The 24411-nt window shown below is 44.0% G+C and overlaps 1 protein-coding gene across 1 annotated transcript; it reads left to right on the forward strand.

Annotated features, from left to right (window-relative positions):
• Nucleotides 1-857: 857 nt before the first annotated feature.
• Nucleotides 858-23568, forward strand: MFAP5 (microfibril associated protein 5). Its single transcript, XM_039472513.2, has 11 exons — nucleotides 858-905; nucleotides 1950-2082; nucleotides 2597-2656; nucleotides 4084-4119; nucleotides 10804-10848; nucleotides 11503-11535; nucleotides 13393-13428; nucleotides 17694-17723; nucleotides 19673-19760; nucleotides 20994-21067; nucleotides 22638-23568. The coding sequence occupies exons 1-11, from the start codon at nucleotides 858-860 to the stop codon at nucleotides 22751-22753; spliced, it is 699 nt and encodes a 232-aa protein (XP_039328447.2). The 3' UTR covers nucleotides 22754-23568.
• The last annotated feature ends 843 nt before the right edge of the window (nucleotides 23569-24411 follow it).

A 24411-nucleotide genomic window follows, 5' to 3' on the forward strand; every position in this document is an offset into this window, starting at 1 on the left:
GACTGTTTTAGTGGTTTAACCACTAGAGTCTTGATGATGAAGAACAAATACAAAGTCTTTAAAATTCCTGGATCAAGCCTGAACAACATGGAAAAATCCTGTCTCTACAAAAAATAAAAATAAATTGGCTTGGCATGGTGGCATACACCTGTAGTCTCAGCGACTGAGGCAGGAGGATCGCTTGAGTCCAGGAGGTCAAGCCTGCAGTGAACCATGATCATGCCACTGTACTCCTGTCTGGGCAAGAGACCAAGACCCTATCTTAAAAAAATAAATAAATAAAATTTAAAAAAATTCCTGGATCAGAGAAAGTGTTATCTACACATTACACGATCTAAGGAAAAATATTGGTAGAATACAAGGCAAACACAATAACCTTGCTTTTCAATTTTCTTTGGGCATCTGATTGCATTTTATCCTTAAGATCCCAGAAACCCGCCGGGTGCTGTGGCTCATGCCTGTAATCCTAGCACTTTGGGAGGCAGAGGTGGGTGGATCACCTGAAGTCAGGAGTTCAAGACCAGCCTGGCTATCATGATGAAACCCCACCTTTAAAAAAAAAAAAAAAAAAAAAAGAGATCCCAGAAACCAAGTTTCTTTAGTTAAGCTCAAACAAAGCCAAAAGACAGAGTAAGGCTCGCACTCCTCTCATGGAACTTCTCTACATTTGAAAATGATTTGGAGAGTTCTGAAAATGTCCTCAACTTTTTATGACCCTAAGACAGCCAGCCTTCCTCTTGGACAAAACTCATATGGTATCTGTGTTTTCTTGGTTGTGAGAATGTATAGGATATTCCCGGGGGAAAAAAAAAAAAAACCAGAAAGAGTCTAAATGTGTAGGTCAAGAAGAGGCAGAGATGAAAAAGAAATACAGATGTAAAAAGGAATTTCTTAGTGTTGATGAGGTGAATATTGAAAAAGAAAGTGAAAAAGAGGGATTGTTGGAAATAGATGCTCGGTGCTGCAAAGAAAAATTAGCACTGAGACAAAGGATCTTTCAGCAAAGTAATTTTTACATCCTGGACTGCAGGAAGCGTACTCTCAGAAGCCATCATGCTACGTGAGTACAAATAACAGAAGGAAACACACAGGGTACTCTCACTAGCCATCCAGCTACCAGTATAGAAAGAACAAAGGGAAACACACAAATGTATTTCTTACGCATTTGGGGTCGTCTTTAATGCTGTGTCTGATCTCTGTTGGCGGGAGTCAGACCTCACAATCTAAAACCCGATTGGCTAACAACTTAAAACTTTTTTTAAACAGGTAAAAGCAATGGAGAGCTGGGACATGCCTGTGAGCACGTCCAGCACAGCTATCTTGGTTTAAGTACAAGGACACAGAATGTACTATGTGGCTGTAAGCAGGGCATGTCTAATAACTACACAGGATAGGGCTTAACAAAATTATTAGCACACTTATTCTTTAACAAGAAAGGAAACTTTAAAAAGGAACTTTTCCACTTCCCACAGGGATGAAGGAATGACTCAAATATGGAAGATTGAGGGCTGACGCAGGAGAACCGCTTGAACCCAGGAGGCACAGTTTGCAGTGAGCCGAGATGATGTCACTGCATTCCAGCCTAGTCGGACAGGAGCGAAACTCAGTCTCGGAAAAAAAAAAAAAAAAAAAAAAAAAAAAAGATAGCCAGAGGAGGAGAGAAACAGCAAGGATAAGAAACTTTTAGGTAAGAAGGAAAGCCAGGAAAAAAGGGGAGCTGGGACCAGATCGTGAGAGGAGGGAAAATAGGCTGATGGAAGAAAGTCAATACACAAGCTGGGGCCAACCCTTCCAGGCAGCAGCGAGAGCTCCCACCCGCGTGGTCATAACGTTTGGCATGAGGGTGTGCGCGATGCAGATTCCCATCTCCCTTCTCATCCCAGCCTGATAGTAACACACATGCTATCCCTAGCCTGGCTTTCTCACTCTCCCTCATCTCATTGTTCCAGAGGCCAAATCCCAAGTTCTTTCCAGGGAGTGGCTCTGTGCACATCCTCCTCCAGCCAAAGTTAAGAACAGCAGAAGAGAGAGACGCACTGAGCAGCCAAAGGAATCGGCAGGAAGACCAGAACACCATAGACAGTGAGTTGTTTGGTACCTAAAACTCTAAATAGGCAGAGGGAATGTGTGTGTGTCTGTGTGTGTGTGTGAAAGGGCTGGAGAGGGGCAATGGGGAATGTCACCGAACTTAGACTCGAGCAGACTTCCAAATAACCACGCATTTCAAATGAAGCAGACGCCGAAATGAGCAGATGATAGGAAAAAGTCAATCATATGAGAAAGGAAGATTTGACATTGGGGTGAAAGAGGCCAAAGGGTAGGGCTAAGTACAGACCGTGTAGAATGTAAAATTTCTTCTGATTTGATGGAAGAGAATTATAAGAGCAAGAATAATGGTAAGTGACCAAAGAACAGATTTGAGGGAGAAATGAATGTTGGGTGACAGGTAAGAAAAGAGAGAAAAGGTTCGAGTCATAAGGGAAAATGAACAAAGTTCCTGGGAAGACAAAGAGGCAGGGACCCAGAGGTACCTTTCCCTGGCGCTGAAATGCAGATGTGCCCCTGAGCATCACATTCTGTGCTCCCACCCCTATAGATATGCTGCCCTTGGGACCCAAGGTGCTGCTGTTTCTTGCTGCATTCGTCATCCCCTCTGGTGAGTCCTTTCTTTGCTCCGGAAACCCTCAGCTCCCCAGCTATACGTGCGTGTGGCAGGAGGTGGGATGGAATGAGGTTGAAGAGGAATAGCGGTGGAGATGCTTGGTATGGAGCTCTGGGATTCCTATAAGAGAGAAGAAAACAACATATTTTGTGTTAAGGAAAAATGGGCAGGAATGTGACAAGACTTCAGACCAGGGGAAAGGCCTCCTGAGAGTTATGAAACTCAGGTGTCACGAAGACACACAAATGCATGTTAACCACCCAAAGAGGGTCACATACATAAATAAACGAGCAAACAGATTGCAAAGCCAAAAAGAGGCTGATACACAAATGCAAACACAAACACAGAGGGACGACCTAGTAAGAAACTAGGCCTGGGCTGGGCTTGGTGGCCCACGCCTATACTCCTAGCACTTTGGGAGACTGAGGCAGGAGGATCACTGAGACCAGCCTGGGCAACATAGTGCGACCTTGTCTCTATTAGAAAAAAAGCTGGATGGCCGGGCGCGGTGGCTCACGCCTGTAATCCCAGCACTTTGGGAGGCCGAGGTGGGTGGATCACAAGGTCAAGAGATCGAGACCATCCCCGTCAACATGGTGAAACCCCGTCTCTACTAAAAATACAAAAAATTAGCTGGGCATGGTGGCACGTGCCTGTAATCCCAGCTACTCAGGAGGCTGAGGCAGGAGAATTGCCTGAACCCAGGAGGCGGAGGTTGCGGTGAGCCGAGATTGCGCCATTGCACTCCAGCCTGGGTAACGAGCAAAACTCCGTCTCAAAAAAAAAAAAAAAAGAAAGCTGGACTAAATTGAAATTTTGAAGAACAGTGGGAATATATCCTGTAGTACCAGCATACATGCAGATATATACACATGCATGCAAAAAATACATGCCATACTGACACACAAGAGAAAAGTCATCTTCACAGATTTTCCAGAATCTGGCTGGAAGACTGGCCACAGAAAGTGAACTTTAGGCTTTAAAGATATCCTACTCTATTTTTTTTCTTTTTCTTCCGACGCAGATTGAGAAAAATAATTCTTCTGCCTTGTTCACTAGCATAGCTAGCAGGGAAGCCGTGGGGCCAGAAGGCAGGAAACTCTAGAAGGGCTGCTGGGCCTCTCATTTCTGGCCAGGAATGTGGGTAAGAGAGCAGCAGGGTTTTGTTCTCAGGAACTTGTCTTTTTTTTTTTTTTTAACCAACCAAACGCACAGCAGTGAAGGAGCTTGTCTGTCTGAAGTGTTTCTACTCCTGTTGGTTTTGTTCATAGCACTAATGGTCTGAGTAATTTTATATTGAGCTATATAGGAATAAGTCACAAAGATAAAGTATAACTATCTCCATCATTTTCTGATGTAAAAGGGTTATGAGGGATAGAGCTGCGGTCACTCACATCTCTTTCCTCTTTCCCTTGCTACAGATTGGATACTCCTGGGGGTCAACAGTCAACGAGGAGGTAGGTGAATCCTGTGAACCCTTGGATAGGGGTTCTGTTGGGGTTCTTGTTAGGAAAATGTAGATGAACAGAGTTAAAAAATTCTTCCTGCTTATCTATTGCTGCCAAAAAAAAAAAAAGAAAGGATCCTTCCTGCAACACAGAGATATGTTGCCAAAGTGTGAGAAATGAAGATCAGCTTCATGAGTTTCCACAGTCCTGTTATTCCATTCATAAAAGCTTCTTGTGTGTGTGGTTTTAGGCTACTGAAACACCTTCCCAAGACCTCCTCTGTGCTCATTTCCGTTTTCACTCTTCTCTATGCAGCTCCTGTCTTACTCAGAAAATGCCATTAGTCCTTACAAAAAGCATTCCTTACTCCATGTAACTGTGGAAAAATGAAAGACAGGGTAAGAAATCTTCTCATGCCCATAATCCTAGCACTTTGGGAGCCTGAGGCAGCAGGGCCAGGAGTTTGAGACCAACCTGGGTGACGTAGGGAGACCTCATCTGTTAAAAAAAAAAAAAAAATAGAGGCCAGGCGCAGTGGCTCAAGCCTGTAATCCCAGCACTTTGGGAGGCCGAGGCGGGTGGATCACGAGGTCAAGAGATCGAGACCACCCTGGTCAACATGGTGAAACCCTGTCTCTACTAAAAATACAAAAAAGTAGCTGGGCATGGTGGCGCGTGCCTGTAATCCCAGCTACTCAGTAGGCTGAGGCAGGAGAATTGCCTGAACCCAGGAGGCAGAGGTTGCGGTGAGCCGAGATCGCGCCATTGCACTCCAGCCTGGGTAACAAGAGCTAAAACTCCATCTCAAAAAAAAAAAAAAAAAAAAATTAGTCTGGCGTGCTGGTACATGCCTGTGGTTCTAGCTACTCAGCAGGCTGAGGCATGAGAATCGCTTGAACCTAGGAGGTTGCTGTGAGCCATGATCGTGCCATTGCATTCCAGCCTGGGCAACAGAGTGGGACTGACTCAAAAGAAAAAAAAACTCAAAAAAATTAGAAAAAAGGAAGTCATGTCAGTACTAAGTGAAATTGTAGCACAACCAGGTAAAATCCAAAAGGTATTTTTTTGATTTTTCTGCTTTTTAGGTATTTTTTTTTTTTTTTGCTCACACCATTCTCTATAACAAAAATCCCAAAAGTGTGACTCCTAAAGGACCATTTCCTTCAGCTTGATGAAGAAAACTCCATTCTGCCTCAAGGCATTCAACATAATTATAATTTATCTCTATTTCTCGGATCCCAGGAGAGTTAGAGTACACACCACTGCAGTATGCAACCTATTAATGGGGTCATAAAATCAATTTAGGGGGTCACAACTGGTATTAGTTTTTAAAATGAATTAAGAAAGACCAGGGCCGGGCGCTGTGGCTCAAGCCTGTAATCCCAGCACTTTGGGAGGCTGAGGCGGGTGGATCACAAGGTCAAGAAATCGAGACCATCTTGGTCAACAAGGTGAAACCCTGTCTCTACTAAAAATACAAAAAATTAGCTGGGCATGGTGGCACGTGCCTGTAATTCCAGCTACTCAGGAGGCTGAGGCAGGAGAATTGCCTGAACCCAGGAGGCAGAGGTTGCGGTGAGCCGAGATCGCGCCATTGCACTTCAGCCTGGGTAACAAGAGCGAAACTCCGTCTCAAAAAAAAAAAACCCCCAAAAAAAACACCAAAACAAATATACCAGGATGCATTGCATGTGCTTTGCAAGAGTGAAGTATTATTTCATAAAACTTTAATAGAACTTCTCTGAGTTTTCCATATATGTACACCAGGGTATAGTACAATATAATTTTCTTGTAGTGGGTCCTGGTACAGAAAACAAAAATATAAAAATATTTTTTTTCTGTTGGTAAAAATATCTGAATCCCAGAGTTTCTGAATCTAGATCAGATTTCAGCACCAGAAAACCTGAAAATCGGAATCCATTTTTCTGGGCTGGTTAGTAACCAATCTTGTGTTATGACTTTAGATGCTTTTCTAGTAGAAACATCATAAAGTATGATGAATTGTCTTGTCTGGTGTGGTGGCTCACGTCTGTAATACCAAGCACTTTGGGAGGTTGAGGTGGGAGGATCACTTGAGGCCATGAGTGCGAGATCAGCCTGGTCAACATAGTGCTACTTTCTCTCTCTTTTTTTTTGAGATGGAGTTTTGCCCAGGCTGGAGTGCAATGGCATGATCTTGACTCCCTGTAACCTCCGCCTCCTAGGTTCAAGCGATTTTTCCTGCCTCAGCCTCCCAAATAGCTCGCATTACAGGCATGTGTCACTACGCCCGTCGAATTTTTTGTATTTAGCAGAGACGGGGTTTCACCCTGTTAGTCAGGCTGGTCACAAACTCCTGACCCCAGGTGATCCACCCACCTCTGCCTCCTAAAGTGTTGGGATTACAGGCCTGTGCCACTGTGTTGGGCCTGAGACCTTGTCTTTTTTTTTTTTTTTTTTTAAAGCCAGGTGTGGTGGTTTGCCGGTTATCTTAGTTACTCAGAAGGCTGAGGTGGAAGTATTGCTTGAGCTGGGAGTTCGAGGCTGCAAATGAGCTGTGATGGCACCACTGTGCTGCAGCCTGGGCAACAGAGTGAGACTCTATCTCAAAAAAGAAGAAGAAAAGAAAATATGTGAATATTTCTCTTAAGAGAACTTAATGAATACTAGATAAAACATTTATGTGGTGATAGCTCTTGGAAAAGTTGGTTAAACTGAGGTATATGCAGAAAAGCAGTACTCTGCCCTGAAATCCCAGAGACAGCTAGGATACATTCTTTTTTTTTTTTTTTTTTGAGACGGAGTTTCGCTCTTGTTACCCAGGCTGGAGAGCAATGGCGCGATCTCGGCTCACCGCAACCTCCGCCTCCTGGGCTCAGGCAATTCTCCTGCCTCAGCCTCCTGAGTAGCTGGGATTCCAGGCACACGCCACCATGTCCAGCTAATTTTTTGTATTTTTAGTAGAGACAGGGTTTCACCATGTTGACCAGGATGGTCTCGATCTCTTGACCTCGTGATCCACCCGCCTTGGCCTCCCAAAGTGCTGGGATTACAGGCTTGAGCCACCGCGCCTGGCCAGGATACATTCTTAAGCCCCCTGTTCTCCCATCGCTTTGCTCCTGTTTCTGTGAGTAGCTGGACTGGAATGTAGCTAGGTCTCTGGAGAAAGGGAACTGAGATTGGGGTACACCCAGGAGAAGCTCTGCTCCTCTCTTGCAGTCTCTAGAATGATTCAGGTTAGTGGTATTTCAAATATCCTATGGGACTGGAACAGACTTGGATTCCTTTTATTAAAGATTGTTCTCCTAATCAGTGCCATTCGACTTAAAAAGGCGTCTGAAAGAAGAAAGCCTCTAATGAGTGTTAAAGGTTAAGAGGCTTGTTTTTGTCAAACCTGATGTGTTTTTCTTTTTTTCTTTTTTCTTTTTTTTTTTTGAGACAGAGTCTTGCCCTGTCCCAGGTGGAAGTACAGTGCAGTGGCACGATCTCAGCTCACTGCAACCTCCACTTCCTGGGTTCAATTGATTCTCCTGCCTTAGCCTCCTGAGTAACTGGGACTACAGGCACACACCACCAATGCCAAGCTAATTTTTGTATTTTTAGTAGAGATGGGGTTTCGCCATGCTGTCCAGGCTGGTCTTGAACTCCTGACCTCAAGTGATTTGCATGCCTTGGCCTCCCAAAAATGCTGGAATTACAGGCATGAGCCACCAAAGCCTGGACAAATCTGACGAATTTCTATCTGGGATTTAGAAAAAAGGATGAGGTAAGCAAGGGAAACTCCTACAAAATGCTTTATGTGTATTTTACCTTTTCTACAATTATCTGTAACTGTGACATGCTTTATAAAAATGTATGTTCTCGCCGGGTGCGGTGGCTCACGCCTGTAATCCCAGCACTTTGGGAGGCTGAGGCAGGTAGATCACGAGGTCAAGAGATCGAGACCATCCTGGTCAACATGGTGAAACCCCGTCTCTACTAAAAATACAAAAAATTAGCTGGGCATGGTGGCTCGTGCCTGTAATCCCAGCTACTCAGGAGGCTGAGGCAGGAGAATTGCCTGAACCCAGGAGGCGGAGGTTGCGGTGAGCCGAGATCGCGCCATTGCACTCCAGCCTGGGTAACAAGAGCGAAACTCCGTCTCAAAAGGAAAAAAAAAAAAAAAAAAAAAAAGTATGGTCTCATCATATGTACAGCTGACATTTATTAATATAACCTGAAGATGAAAAAAGAAGTCAGGCCGGGCGTGGTGCCTCATGTCTGTAATCCCAGCACTTTGGGAGGCCAAGGTAATCGGATTACTTGAGGTCAGGAGTTCAAGATCAGCCTGACCAACATGGTAAAACCCCATCTCTACTAAAAATACAAAAATTAGATTGGCGTTGGTGGTGTGTGCCTGTAATCCTAGTTGGGCATGGTGGTGCACACCTGTAGTCCCAGCTACTCAGGAAGCCAAGGCAGGAGAATTGCTTGAATCTGGGAGGCAGAGGTTGCAGTGAGCCGAGGTTATGCCATCACTGTACTCCAGCCTGGGTGACAGGGCGTCCAGCCTGGGTGACAGGGCGAGAGTCAGTCTCAAAAAAAAAAAAAAAAAAAAAAAAAACTTAAAGGAAACTACATATGTGAATTTGCTGACCCCTAGTGGGTAGAATGGATTATGACTATAAACTACATTAAGGGTAATTGCTGATGGTATGTTTAATATTTATTTATTCTTTTATTATTCTATTTTACTTTATTCTATTTTATTTCATTTTATTTTTGAGATGGGGTTTCGCTCTTGTTGCCCAAGCTGGAGTGTAATAGTGCAATCTTGGCTCACTACAAGCTCTGCCTCCCGGGTTCAAGTTATTCTCCTGTCTCAGCCTCCTGAGTAGCTGGACTTACAGGTGCACACCACCACACCTGGCTAATTTTTGTATTTTCAGTAAGGACAGGGTTTACCGTGTTGATCAGACTGGTCTTGAACTCGTGATCTTAAATGATCCACCTGCCTGGGCCTCCCAGAGTGTTAGGATTACAGGCGTGAGCCACTGGGCTAGGCCTGTTTGCTAAATATTTAAATGTTATTTGCTAAGAGAGTAGATTCCAGGTGCTCTTATTATATACATACAAAAAAGAAAACTAGTGAGGATATGGATATGTTAATTTGCTTGACTGTAGTAACCATTTCACTTTATACACATCTATCAAAATGTCATACCTTAAATACATACAATATAATTTATATGTAAATTAAAAAACAAAAGTAAATGTTAATGCTGTTTTGTTATTTTGCTTTTTAAAGTAGAGACCATTGGTTTTAGGAATTGCTATTATTTGCAGTTTCAGAAATAGTTTTCTCACTTTATCCTAATATAATAGATTCCACCTTAAGACCTGGACCATTTTTATTTCTTTTTTTTTTTTTTGAGACAGAGTTTCGCTCTTGTTACCCAGGCTGGAGTGCAATGGCGCAATCTCGGCTCACTGCAACCTCCGCCTCCTGGGTTCAGGCAATTCTCCTGCCTCAGCCTCCTGAGTAGCTGGGATTACAGGCACGCGCCACCATGCCCAGCTAATATTTTGTATTTGTTTTAGTAGAGACGGGGTTTCACCATGTTGACCAGGATGCTCTCGATCTCTTGACCTTGTGATCCACCCGCCTTGGCCTCCCAAAGTGCTGGGATTACAGGCGTGAGCCACAGCGCCCGGCCGACCATTTTTATTTCTTTTCCTCCTGCCTTTACTTTCCAGTGATCAAATGCAAACCATTCTCTACTTACATTGGCATTTTCCCTCTCCATTTTCACCTCACTTCTCAATGAGTATCAGAAAACCATCAACACGGCTGGGCGTGGTGACTCACACCTGTAATCCCAGCACTTTGGGAAACGAAGGTGGGTGTATCACTTGAGGTCAGGAGTTTAAGACCAGCCTGGTCCACGTGGTGAAACCGTCTCTACTAAAAACACAAACATTAGCCAGGTGTGGTAGTGTGCACCTGTAATCCCATCTACTCGGGAAGCTGAGTCACAAGATTTGCTTGAACTTGCGTGGAGGTTGCAGCGAGCCAGGATTGGCCACTGTACTTCAGCCTGGGTGACAGAGTGAGGCTCGTAAAAAAAAAAATTAATACAGGACCAGGTGCGGTGGCTTACGCCTGTAATCCCAGCACTTTGGGAGGCCGAGGCGGGTGGATCGCGAGGTCAGTAGATTGAGACCATCCTGGTCAACATGGTGAAACCCTGTCTCTACTAAAAATACAAAAAATTAGCTGGGCATGGTGGCGCATGCCTGTAATCCCAGCTACTCAGGAGGCTGAGGCAGGAGAATTGCCTGAACCCAGGAGGCGGAGGTTTCGGTGAGCTGAGGTCGCGCCATTGCACTCCAGCCTGGGTAACAAGAGCGAAACCCCGTCTCAAAAAAAACAAAACAAAACAAAAAAAAACTACCTTTTATGAACACTCATAAGCATATCAGCAAATTTATACCCAATGATATCAGAATTATGAATGTCAACAATACAATGTCTTTGGTATGGCCAATTTCATTTTAAATAAGTATTGCAAAGAAGTCATCGACAGATTGTGATTGTAGTAAGCAATCAAGGAAAAGCAATTGTGGGATACTCAACTCAGCTGGGCACTATGCTACACAATGTAACTTATTGGAAGTGCAAGGGTGGCAGGGGCGCAGAGAGTCTCAGAAAATGCTTTCTAATTTTCTTTTCAGACGATGTGACTTCAGTGACGCCAGAAACTTTCACAGAAGATCCTAGTAAGCTAAACTTTTTTTAAAAATTGCTGTTTTATTGGGATAGATTGAGGGCCATGTCTATATAAAGAAAAATAAACACTTCAAAAGGGTTGGTGCATGCTTTGAGCTCATGCAGAGCTCTGATGTCACCTTAGATGCCAGCATCTCTGTACCCATGCCCAATCTTTTTTTTCTTTTTTTTTTTTTTTGAGACAGAGTCTCACTCTGTCACCCAGGCTGGAGTGCAGTGGTGCGATCTAGGCTCGCTGTAACCTCCACCTCTGGGGTTCAAGCGATTCTTCTGCCTCAGTCTCCCGAGTAGCTGGGACTACAGGCATGTGCCACCTCGCCTGGCTAATGTTTTTGGTATATTTAGTAGAGACAGGGTTTCACTGTGTTAGCCAGGATGGTCTCAATCTCCTGATCTTGTGAGCTGCCTGCCTCAGCCTCCCAAAGTGCTGGGATTACAGGCATGAGCCACAGTGCCCAGCCACTCGTGCCCAATCTTATTCTCTTGTCCATTTCTTTATGTGATAGTCCCTCATCTGTCTGAGTCCACATGCTTTCGTTTCAGACTTTCTTGTATCCTTTGAGATTATCATCCCTTTATCCAGCTTTCCTTAGCTACTTTTCGTAATTGAAATTTTTTTCATTCCTTGTCATGTGTCTTTGCAGATCTGGTGAATGATCCTGCTACAGATGAAACAGGTAAGATTTACAGGCTGGGCGCGGTGGCTCAAGCCTGTAATCCCAGCACTTTGGGGGGCCGAGGCGGGTGGATCACGAGGTCAAGAGATCGAGACCATCCTGGTCAACATGGTGAAACCTCGTCTCTACTAAAAATACTAAAAATTAGCTGGGCATGGTGGCGTGTGCCTGTAATCCCAGCTACTCAGGAGGCTGAGGCAGGAGAATTGCCTGAACCCAGGAGGCGGAGGTTGCGGTGAGCCGAGATCGCGACATTGCACTCCAGCCTGGGTAACAAGAGCGAAACTCCGTCTCAAAGAAAAGAAAAGAAAAAAAAAGATTTACAGTAGTTTTTAGTTATTGTTGTTGTTAAGACGGGGTTTCACCATGTTGGTCAGGCTGGTCTTGAACTCCCGACCTCAGGTGATCCGCCTGCCTTGGCCTCCAAAGTGTTTGGATTACAGGCGTGAGCCACTGCGCCCAGCCAATTTACTGTAGTTTTTTTTTTTTAATGGCATAGTTCTCGTTAATATTCACAATATTTATTCCAGCTCTTGGATTTATTCTGTGCTTTTATCTTTTTGTTGTTGTTGCTGTTGTTTGTTTTTGAGGAGTCTCACTCTGTTGTCCAGGCTGGAGTGCAGTGGTGCAATTTCAGCTCATGACAACCTCCACTTCCTGGGTTCAAGGGTTCAGGTACTTCTCCTTCCTTGGCCTTCCGAGTGGCTGGGATTACAGGCATCCACCACCATGCCCAACTAAGTTTTGTATTTTTAGTAGACACAGGGTTTCACCATGTCAGCCTAGCTAGTCTTGAACACTTGGCCTTGGCCCCGAAAAGCACTGGGATTACAGGTGTGAGCCACCTCGCCCAGCCTGCTTTTATCTTTGGATAGAGATGCTGTGAGAGTGTCACAGTGACAGTGCTGATTTTCTTTTTTCTTTTCTTTTCTTTTTTTTTTTTGAGACAGAGTCTAGCTCTGTAGCCTAGGCTGGAGTGCAGTGGCACAACCTCAGCTTGCTGCAACCTCCGCCTCCTGTGTTTAAGTGATTCTCCTGCCTCAGCATCCTGAGTAGCTGGGATTACAGGCGCCCAGCACCATGCTAATTTTTGTATTTTTAGTAGAGATAGGGTTTTACCATGTTGGCCAGGCTAGTCTTAAAGAACTCCTGACCTCAAGTGATCCACCCACCTCAGCCTCCCAAAATTCTGGGGTTACAGATGTGAGCCACTGCACCCCACCCAGGACTAATAATCTTTTTCTGTTTTGTTTTGTTTTTTGAGACGGAGTCTTGCTCTGACGCCCAGGCTGGAGTGCAGTGGTGAGATCTCAGCTCACTGCAACCTCTGCCTCCTGGGTTCAAGCCATTCTCGTGCCTCAGCCTCCCAAGTAGCCGAGATTACAGGTGCGCTGCCATGCCCGGCTAATTTTTTGTATTTTTAGTAGAGTTAGGGTTTCACCATGTTGACCAGGATGGTCTCCATCTCTTGACCTCATGATCCACCCACCTCGGCCTCCCAAAGTGCTGGGATTACAGGCTTGAGCCACCGTGCCCGGCCAATTTTTCATATTTTTAGTAAAGATGGGGTTTCACCATGTTAGCCAGACTGATCTCAAACTCCTGACCTCATGATCTGCCCACCTTGGCCTTCCAAAGTGCTGAGATTACAGGCATGAGCCACTGCACCCGGCCTAGGACTAATATTCTTTAAAAAATTTCATAATTATTTCAATCAGTTATATCCCCTTATGCATAAAACACAAACCCAGCCATAGCCTGGCCCTTGCCGTGGTATCTGCATTCTCTCTCTTCTTCCTCTGCCTTATTTTTGCAATCTGAAGCACTCCTTATACCTGCTGTTTTATGTCTTTGCAGTTCTGGCTGATATTTCACCTTCCACAGATGACGTGGGTGAGTTCAGATCTGGGACCCCAGGGCCATCAGGGCCATTCTAGGCTTTCTCCACAGCCCATTCTGGATGATGTGCAGCTGCTGAAGGATCCTAAATAGACAGGATGACAGTTTATGTGGCCCATTTTTCCAGTAGTTCAATTCAAACTGATGACATTGTTGAACACCCAACAAGCAGGAACTGTGTTAATCTTTCTCTCAAAGTTTCAAGACTTGACGGGTAAAGGCAAGATAAAAGTAGAAACACATGTTCTGGAAGATAAGGGGTAGAAGTAACCTCTGCTTTGACCAATATTTTTTTTTTTTTTTTTTTTTGAGACAGAGTCTTGCTCTTGTTGCCCAGGTTGGAGTGCAATGGCCCGATCTCAGCTCACCGCAACCTCTGCCTCCTGAGTTCAAGTAATTCTCCTGCCTCAGCCTCCTAAGTAGCTGGGATTATAGGCACCCACCACTATGCCTTGCTAGTTTTTAAATTTTCAACGGAGATGGGGTTTTGCCACGTTGGTGAGGCTGGTCTTGAACTCCTGACCTCAGGTGATCCACCTGCTTTGGCCTCTCAAAGTGCTGGGATTACAGGCGTGAGCCAGTGGGCCCAGCCTCAGCTGAATTTTTAAAGAAGAATTGGAGAGCCGGGCGCGGTGGCTCAAGCCTGTAATCCCAGCACTTTGGGAGGCCGAGGCGGGTGGATCACGAGGTCGATAGATCGAGACCATCCTGGTCAACATGGTGAAACCCCGTCTCTACTAAAGATACAAAAAATTAGCTGGGCATGGTGGCGTGTGCCTGTAATCCCAGCTACTCAGGAGGCTGAGGCAGGAGAATTGCCTGAACCCAGGAGACGGAGGTTGCGGTGAGCCGAGATCGCGCCATTGCACTCCAGCCTGGGTAACAAGAGCGAAACTCCATCTCAAAAAAAAAAAAAAAAAAAAAGAAGAAGAAGAATTGGAGAAAGCCCGGAGGTCAAGGAGGGGATGGACATTCCAGCCAGAGGGAAAAGCATGTTTAGAGATATAAAAGTGGTTGGGTGTAGTGGCTTATGCCTGTTATCACAGTACTTTTGGAGGAGGATCACCTGAGGTCGGGAGTTCAGACCAGCCTGACCAACATGGAGAAACCCCCGTCTCTACTAAAAAAAAAAATACAAAATTAGCCGGGCATGGTGGCACATGCCTGTAATCCCAGCTACTCAGCAGGCTGAGGTAGGAGAGTTGCTTGAATCCGGGAGGTGGAGGTTGCAGTGAGCCAAGATCATGCCATTGCACTCCAGCCTGGCAACAAGAGTGAAACTCTGTCTCAAAATAAAATAAAATAAAAGATGTAAAAGCAAAGGGAGTTTGGCCCATGAGGGAAACTGAGGTTTTGGTTTTTTTTTTTGGACGGCTAGAGAAAAAACTATATGGGCCAAGTTGTAGGAAGTGAGAAAAGGAGAGGGAAGCTACATTTTTGTTTGTTTGTTTGTTTTGAGACAGAGTACTCTATTGTCCAGGCTGGAGTGCAGTGGCACGATCCCAGCTCGTTGCAACCTCAGCCTCACACGTAGCTGGGATTATAGGCATGCACCACCATGCTCAGCTATTTTTCTGTATTTTAGTAGAGACAGGGTTTTGCCATGTTGGCCAAGCAGGTCTCAAACTACTGACCTCAAGTTCTCTGCCACCTTGGCCTCCCAAAGTGCTGAGATTATAGGTAGCTAGATTATTTTTTAACAAATCGTTATTGAAAACCTGCTACTGGGTGCCAAGGATATAAAAGTGAACAAAACTGATTTTCTTCTACTAGACATCTTTTGTGTAATATACAAGATAGACAACTTTAATCAGTTTCACAAAATTCTATAATTAGAGTAAGCAAGAGAAGCTATGGAAGACACAGAAAGAGTTTTTGGCTAGGTTCAGTGCCGGGGGTGAGAAAAGGCTTTTTCTGGAGGGCACATTTGACTAAGCTGCTTCCTGAAAGACAAGTAGAAGTGAACCGAGTGGATAGAAGAGGGAAGAGCTTTTAGGTAAGGAAGACAACATAAATTAAAAAGTGTAGGGTGGACATGAAAACCAACCAGAGAGACATTTATGCAAAATAAGATTATAATTAGATTTGTGCATTAGAAAGATCATGCCCCACCTCCACACCCGCTACTGTACTCCCAGGGCAGTGTGGAGAACTTTATTTGACCATGATCGCCTGGAAGCGGGAAAACCAGCAAGGCTACTGCTGCGGTGTTGCCAATAAAAGATTCTGGCACATGAATTAATTACCCGGGTGTGGCGGCACGCACCTGTAATCCCAGCTACTCAGGAGGCTGAGGCAGGAGAATTGCTTGAACCTGGGAGACGGAGGTTGCAGTGAGCCGAGATCATGCCAATGTACTCCAGCCTGCGAGACAGAGTGAGACTCCGTCTATAAATAAATAGATAGATAGATAGATAGATAGAAGCTGGCTTGAATCAAGGTAGAGAGAGTGAGAACCAAATATGAGCTATTAGGGAGAGCAGATTGCTGAGATGACTAGATGTAGTTACTGTGTGGATGTTGGTCTCATTCACTGAAGAATAGAATTGGCGAAGGGAAAGATAAGTCAGTTTGAGATACGTCGGATATGAAGGATCTTTGAAAAATTCAAGAACTCTTCCATAAAATGGCAGTTGGATTTATAGGTTTGGAGCTTAGGAGAGAGATGGGATTGAAAACATAGGTTTGGTAATTATCAGTATAGAGACTTGGCTTAAAACCATGAGATAGGTGAGATATCATAACATACTTCCTAGCATTGTATTCCCAACACTTCCAGTGACATTTTCCCTGGTAACACCCCTGACTTGTTCTTCATTCTGTGAACAAGACCCATGTTAAATTTGCTCCTGGGTTAGGATGACCCTCAATATTCTTTTTTTTTTGACACAAAGTCTACCTCTGTTGCCTAGGCTGGAATGCAATGGTATGGTCTTGGCTCACTGCAGCCTCCGCCTCCTGGGTTCAAGCAATTCTCCTGCCTCAGCCTCCTAAGTAGCTGGGATTATAGGAGCACATCACCACACCCAACTAATTTTTGTATTTAAAAAAAAATTTAGGCCGGGCGCGGTGGCTCAAGCCTGTAATCCCAGCACTTTGGGAGGCCGAGGCGGGTGGATCACAAGGTCGAGAGATCGAGACCAACCTGGTCAACATGGTGAAACCCCGTCTCTACTAAAAATACAAAAAAGTAGCTGGGCATGGTGGCGCGTGCCTGTAATCCCAGCTACTCAGGAGGTTGAGGCAGGAGAATTGCCTGAACCCAGGAGGCGGAGATTGCGCTGAGCCGAGATCGCGCCATTGCACTCCAGCCTGGGTAACAAGAGCGAAACTCCGTCTCAAAAAAAAAAAAAAAAATTATTTGTATTTATTTATTTTTTTTGAGATGGAGTCATACTCTGTCACCCAGGCTGGAGTGCAATGGCGTGGTCTTGGCTCACTGCAACCTCCGCCTCTCAGGTTCAAGTGATTCTCCTGCCTCAACCTCCCAAGTAGCTGGGACTACAGGCACATGCCACCACACCCAGCTAATTTTTGCATTTTTAGTAGGGGTTTCACTATGTTGGCCAGGCTGGTCTTGAACTTCTGACATTGTGATCCACCTGCCTTGGCCTCCCAAAGTGCTGGGATTACAGGTGTGAGCCATTATGCCCAGCCAATTTTTGTACTTTTAGTAGAGATGGGGTTTCACCATGTTGGCCAGCCTGGTCTTGAACTCCTGACCTCAAATAATCCACCTGCCTCAGCCTCCCAAAGTGCTGGGATTACAGATGTGAGACACCATGCCCAGCTCACCCTCATTATTCTTTACCCAACAACTTTTATCAAAAGAATTCTTGATGATATATGTAATCTACAGAAAATAAAATTTTCCTTTTAAGGAAGAGCTGGTACAGCATAATAATCTTTTCTCTCCTAAGTTCTAAAAGACGCTCCTCTGGGCATCCAGCTTTTTGGCTTGTGTTCTTACTAAATTTGCTTCTTGTCAACATACAGAGATACTCACAATACATTGAATTTCTCAGCTCTTTAGAAAGGAAAGGAGAAAGGAAAAAAATCCCATCCTACCTCCTCATCTCTTCAATTTTGTGGAGCAAATCAGCCCAATAAGGTTTTCTTTTAGAAGTTGCTAAGAGTTATACATTAATTTGCTCCCTATTTATGGGACTCCGAGCAGGACCCAAGTGAGACAGCATGGTAATTACATCGGTAGTAACTTCTAGAATTGGTAATAATGTTATAAAATTTCTGCCTTCCAGCCTCCCCCGGTGATAAAAATGCCACTGCAGGTATGATTGCTGCTTGCATGTCATCTTACGCCTTTTTTTCTTCCTGTGGATTCCTTATCTCCTCGTTCTTTGGGGTACATCTTCTAGTTTACTTCCAATTTCTCAGAGTATTAGTATTCTTCACTTTCTGACTCCTTTTTTTTTTTTTTTTTTGAGACGGAGTTTCACTCTTGTCACCCAGGCTGGAGTGTAATGGCGCGATCTCGGCTCACTGCAACCTCCGCCTCCTGGGTTCAGGCAATTCTCTGGCCTCAGCCTCCCGAGTAGCTGGGATTACAGGCACGCACCACCATGCCCAGCTAATTTTTGTACTTTTATTTTTATTTTTTATTTTTTTTAAATTTTTTTTTTTTTTGAGACGGAGTTTCACTCTTGTTTCCCAGGCTGGAGTGCAATGGCGCCATCTCGGCTCACTGCAACCTCCACCTCCTGGATTCAGGCAATTCTCCTGCCTCAGCCTCCTGAGTAGCTGGGATTACAGGCATGCGCCACCATGCCCAGCTAATTTTTTGTATTTTTAGTAGAGACGGGGTTCCACCATGTTGACCAGGATGGTCTTGATCTCTTGACCTCGTGATCCACCTGCCTCAGCCTCCCAAAGTGCTGGGATTACAGGCTTGAGCCACTGCGCCCGGCTCCTTTTTTTTTTTTTTTTTTTTTTAAATGAGTGTCTTTCATAAAAATCATGAGGAAAGAATGGAATGAATGTTGCATGGTCCCCAGATAGCCCTCTCCCTAAAATACCCTTGGACTTTATTTGGTGGTTAGTGACTTGGGAAGTGAAATCAATTTAATGGCAAGGACTCCATATTACCATAGATGTCATAGTTAAAATTGCTTTCCTTTTTTTTTTTTTTTTTTTTTTTGAGATGGAGTTTCGCTCTTGTTACCCAGGCTGGAGTGCAATGGCGTGATCTCGGCTCACCGCAACCTCCACCTCCTGGGTTCAAGCAATTCTCCTGCCTCAGCCTCCTGAGTAGCTGGGATTACAGGCACGTGCCACCATGCCCAGCTAATTTTTTGTATTTTTAGTAGAAACGGGGTTTCACCATGTTGACCAGGATGGTCTCGATCTCTTGACCTCGTGATCCACCCACCTCAGCCTCCCAAAGTGCTGGGATTACAGGCTTGAGCCACCGCGCCCGGCTAAAATTGCTTTCCTAATGTACTGATAATCCTGATAAATTTCTAGGGTTGAAAACTACTGGAACAGAGAAATAGCAACCTGCCTAAGAAATTTTATTTTTTCAGAATGGGATTGTCAGCATTTACATTTTATGTATAAATATATATCTATATAATATATAGATATAATTGTATATAATATATATGTGTACATAATATATATTATTGTGCTGATGCACAGAGTACACATATATATAAATATACATATATAACAATTTTTTTTTTTTTTGAGATGTAGTCTTGCTCTGTCACCCAGGCTGGAGTGCAGTGGCATAATCTCAGCTCACTGCAACCTCTGCCTCCGAGGTTCAAGCAATTCTTGTCCCTCAGCCTCCCAAGGAGCTGAGATTACAGGCGTGCACCACCACTCCTGGCTAATTTTTGAATTTTTAGTAGAGACAGCATTTCACCATGTTGGCCAGGCTGGTCTCAAACTCCTGACCTCAAGTGATCCACCCGCCTCGGCCTCCTAAAGTGCTGGAATTACAGGCATGAACCACTGCACCCAGCCTATTTTCTATTGGATAATCCTAGAATGACTTTATCCCTAGAAGTGCTCCCAGAGATCACCAAAACTTCATTTAGTCAATTTCTTCTTGCTCTGTTTTTGGTGAGCAGAAAGGGTGTAGCCCAATTTACAATGACTCTCTGCAGAGATGACTCTGTATTTTTTTCTCCTCTATCTCTCTTTCCCAATTCCTTTAATCCTTTGTTTATGCTGCTTCTATTTGGACCTCCTTATTTTTTGTGTTGGGCTTCTTCAGATTGCCGGGTTGACCAATTTGTTTGCACAAGGCTCTACTCTGTTCGTCGGCCAGTTCGACTGTGCGTTCATCAGTCATGCTTCATCAAGTAAGGGATCCCAGAATGCCCAAAAAGCATCTCCCATGGTAGTGTTTTTGTGTTGGTAACTATGTAATGAGCACCCACTATGAAACTGCAAACTTTAATAGGGCGAAAGTTGTTAGCACAACCCTCCTAGTTATTCCTGAATGTGCCCGCTAGAATCTGGAGTCTGGGCCGAGGTATACAAAGAATAGGCAAGTGGTGAGTGAAGTTGAGGGCTGGAGGAAGAAGAGTCACGAGGGAAACACTGGTATGCTCCATTAATTACCTGATAGAAGGAGGCAGAAGCAATCCAACTCTAAGGTAGAAAACGGTGGGGAGAAATATTAAGCCTGACTCTAGGCGGAGTGGGCAAAGTGTCACTAAGAACAATAATGAAAACAATGGCCTTTGCAACAACTTGGATGGAACTGGAAGCCATTCTTCTTTTTTTTTTTTTTTTTTTTGAGACGGAGTTTCGCTCTTGTTACTCAGGCTGGAGTGCAATGGCGCGATCTTGGCTCACCGCAACCTCCGCCTCCTGGGTTCAGGCAATTCTCCTGCCTCAGCCTCCTGAGTAGCTGGGACTACAGGCACGTGCCACCACGCCCAGCTAATTTTTTGTATGTTTTTTAGTAGAGACGGGGTTTCACCATGTTGACCAGGATGGTCTCGATCTCTTGACCTCGTGATCCACCCGCCTCAGCCTCCCAAAGTGCTGGGATTACAGGCTTGAGCCACCGCGCCCGGCCTTGGAAGCCATTATTCTAAATGAAGTAACTAAACAGGAAAACCAAATATTATCTCTTCTCACTTATAAGTGGGAGCTAAACTATCAGAAGGCAAAAGCATAATAATGATGTCATGGACTCTGGGGACTCAGGGGAAAGGGTGGGAGAAGATGAGGGATAAAAGATTGCATAGTGGGTACAGTGTACACTGCCAGGTACAGGTGAACCAAAACCTGAGAAATCACCACGAAAGAACTCATCTATGTAAACGAAAACCACTTGCACACCAGAAACTATTGAAATGAAAATTAAAAAAATAGAAGAGTAATGAATACCCTTCCCTCCCCTATGTTCCCCCGGCGTGTGGGAGGAAAATGTCTGAAATACTTAAGGAAATCCATTTGGGGAAGAGCAGACAGGGGAAAGTGGGGAATAGGAGAGCTGAAGAAGCATCCCAGACCCAGGATAGGGCTTCTCTCAAGGCTTTCTTCCATCTCCTTCCTTGACGATGACATTGGGATGTCTGCAGGTTTCGGCGTACGTACCTTGTCAACCAGGAGATCTGCACCCGTCTTGTCTGTAAGGAACACGAAGCTATGAAAGGTAAGATGATGTCTGGATGTTTACTGGGGAGAAGCAGTTATGAGAGGGGTAAATAGGGACATGATATTAATATATACAAAGTCTGGTATTGGAGGAGGGGTTTAGGCTATCCACCTAGATTCCATCAGCTCCTGCTGGAAGTTATCCCAAATAAACAATCTATGTAAAGCAGTATGCTTGATATAGAAACAGCCCTCACTTTGGGCCGAGGTGGGTGGATCACGAGGTCAAGAGATCGAGACCATCCTGGTCAACATGGTGAAACTCTGTCTCTACTAAAAATACAAAAAATCAGCTGGGCATGGTGGCATGTGCCTGTAATCCCAGCTACTCAGGAGGCTGAGGCAGGAGAATTGCCTGAACCCAGGAGGCAGAGGATGCGGTGAGCCAAGACCGCGCCATTGCACTCCAGCCTGGGTAACAAGAGCGAAACTCCATCTCAAAAAAAAAAAGAAACACAACCCTAAGAAAAGTACCCCTAGATCCCTTTCCTGCTAGATTGTAACCCCACAGTGTCTCTTACTTAGAGAGCTTTCTGACACTCCAGCTATTTTAAAGATTATTCACTGGGGTTCTAGGAAAAATTTCAAATCACCGGTTTCAGATAATAAACTCTGCTAGTCTGCAGCCATGTTCATAATTAAAAGTAAAACTTACACACGCACACGCACATGCACTAATTTGGAGATGACAAGGTTTGGATAGGGCCTATAAATTAAAAATAGATGGGACATTTAGAAATCAGCTACGTTATAAATAGTTTGCCAATTCCAGGAACAATGTACATTTCTTACTGTGACATTTCAGGTAGAAGAAGGTAGAAAGATGTTATAGAACCAATTACAAGGGCCCACAATGTGTGGTTATAGACCTTACTTGGTGGGAACAAAGATACGTCTCACCTTCCCCGTGGCCAGCCCCAAATGATGGCTGTGGTTGGTGAAGACACCACAGACAAAGCCATTTCTGACTCAGCAGCCCGCGTTGCGCTGAGTTCCTGAGTAAGAGCTGTAGTTAACTTCGCAGAAGGAAACTTGCTGTATGCCCCCATTGGCTTTGTGCAAGCCACCTGCAAGGGAAGCACCTTGAGATTGAGGATGAGTATTTGGGACTCTAGGCACTTTCAAGCATCTCAGGGGATTTGCTAAAGTTAGCTATTTGCCCATAGTAAGCATGTACATGTATAATGAATGACTGGACCTCATTTTTCTATTTAATACATCCATGATTAGAAGAATTGGCAGCTGGATATATAAAGGAAACTAACATTTACTGGTCACCTGTGCTAGGTTCTTTGCATACGTGATTTCATTTTAATATTCAGAAATATACTGTTGAGGTAGGTATTTTAATTCTCGTTTTACAGAAAGGGATAGTGAGATTTACAACATTTGAGAAACTTTCTAGGAAGTAGTAAATAGCTAGAGTAAGTAGCAGAGCTGGTTGAAACCCAGATCTTTTTCTCTCCAGCCTTTACACTACACCACACTGGCAAGTTTTCTCTATTCCTTCAAACAAGAGCCTCTGTTACCTTCCTGCATTCTCTTCCCATCCTGTCCTTCTCTTCTAGATGAACTTTGCCGCCAGATGGTTGGTCTGCCCCCTAGCAAACTCCGTCGTCGCTCCAATTACGTCCTAGTCAATCTCTGTGAAAATGTGGATTTGCAGAAACCCAGTGGTCTGTGATCATCAAAAAAGAGGAAAGAAGAAAAAATATGTGGGTGAGAGGAAGGAGAAGCTCCTTCTTCTTTAACCACTGACAGCTAACCTACTGACAGTATTTCTTAAACCAATCCTTTTGCAATGTCCAACTTTTACCCCTACTCTCTCATTTTTCACCCAAACTGATAACATTTATCTCATTTTTTAGCACGTAAAATACAAAGCCTATATTATTGCATAAATTCGCTGCTTCTCAATATCATGCACGTAGTCGATAGATGATGAGTGTATATGGCTTATATACAAACATTCTATGTACAATTTCAAGGGAGACTAGACTTTAGGCTAATGATCTTTACTATTGAATCTGTCTGATATAGATCTTAGGATTGAAGAAGTTATCCTTGTCTATTTCAGCTAACCATATAACTTCATTTATTTTCCTCACTAGAGTTTCCTAGATTAACTCCCCATATTTACATGTTCCTCTTTACTCTTATTTTAACTATTTTGCTGGCCTGCCTGAAAATTTGGCTGGCAAGTATTCCTTATGAGACAGATCACGGTAATGTTTATAGTCCTGGAAGATTCTGCAACACAGCTAAGAATTATACAATCCTACTAGCAACATATAAGGACCCAAAATGTCTTCTGTTGAGCTTATGAGGACTATGCCAGATCTAGAACTTGGACTCATAATTCCCAATTCAATTTTTCATGCAGTTGTCAGGTTGGGAAGTAAGGCTGGAAAGTCAGTCTCATTTACTGATTCGCTTATGGTAGCGCTGGGGTTAACCCACCTCCACAAAGTAAATTAGACAACTTCATGTGAAACCGTATCATTGTTTGGCATTTCTTTGAGTTGCGACTTCGTTCATCCTCATGACTGACCGAGTGCACAGTAGATTTACTATGTAGATGGCTTCCGGAATATCCTAATTGGGGCTAAGAAGAGCATTCACACTTGAATTTTAATAGGCAGACAGAAAGCATGCCTAATGGTTAACATAAAGAGTGAAAGAAACACAATATTCAGACAACCCACATTCTTATACTGGCTCTAGAAGTCACCATGTAGCCTTGGATAAGTCATTTTCCTTCATTAGGTCCTGGTTTAAGGTCATCTTTAAAATGAGAAGGTTAAATTTATATTAGTTCTTCAGGGCGCAGTGGCTCACACCTGTAATCCCAGAACTTTGGGAGGCTGAGGCAGGTGGATCACTTGAGGTCAGGAGTTTGAGATCAGCCTGAAACCCCATCTCTATTAAAATACAAGAATTCGCTAGGCATGGTGGCGGGAGCCTGTAATCCCAGCTACTCGGGAGGCTGAAGCAGGAGAATCACTTGAACCTGGGAGGCAGAAGTTGCAGTGAGCCAAAATCGCATCAATGCACTCCAGCCTGGGTGACAAGATGAGAGTCCATCTCAAAATAAAATAAAATAAAATAAAAAATAGATATTCATAGTTCTGAGATTTCTTTTAATTCTACAATTCTCTGGATGTAATGCATTATTAGTATTTCTTGAAGCTTAGATACAGTCTAATTCACACCAACCATATCTGCTTTATCCTAGGTAAGGATAGCAATCCACAATGTAACAGAACAAACTATCATTATAACAAATGACAAATTATATATGATGAATTCTCTGTCTGAAAAACTCCATAACTTTCGATAAAA

The sequence above is a fragment of the Saimiri boliviensis genome, chromosome 7 (genome assembly GCF_048565385.1).
Source record: "Saimiri boliviensis isolate mSaiBol1 chromosome 7, mSaiBol1.pri, whole genome shotgun sequence".
NCBI classification, from domain to species: Eukaryota; Metazoa; Chordata; class Mammalia; order Primates; family Cebidae; genus Saimiri; species Saimiri boliviensis.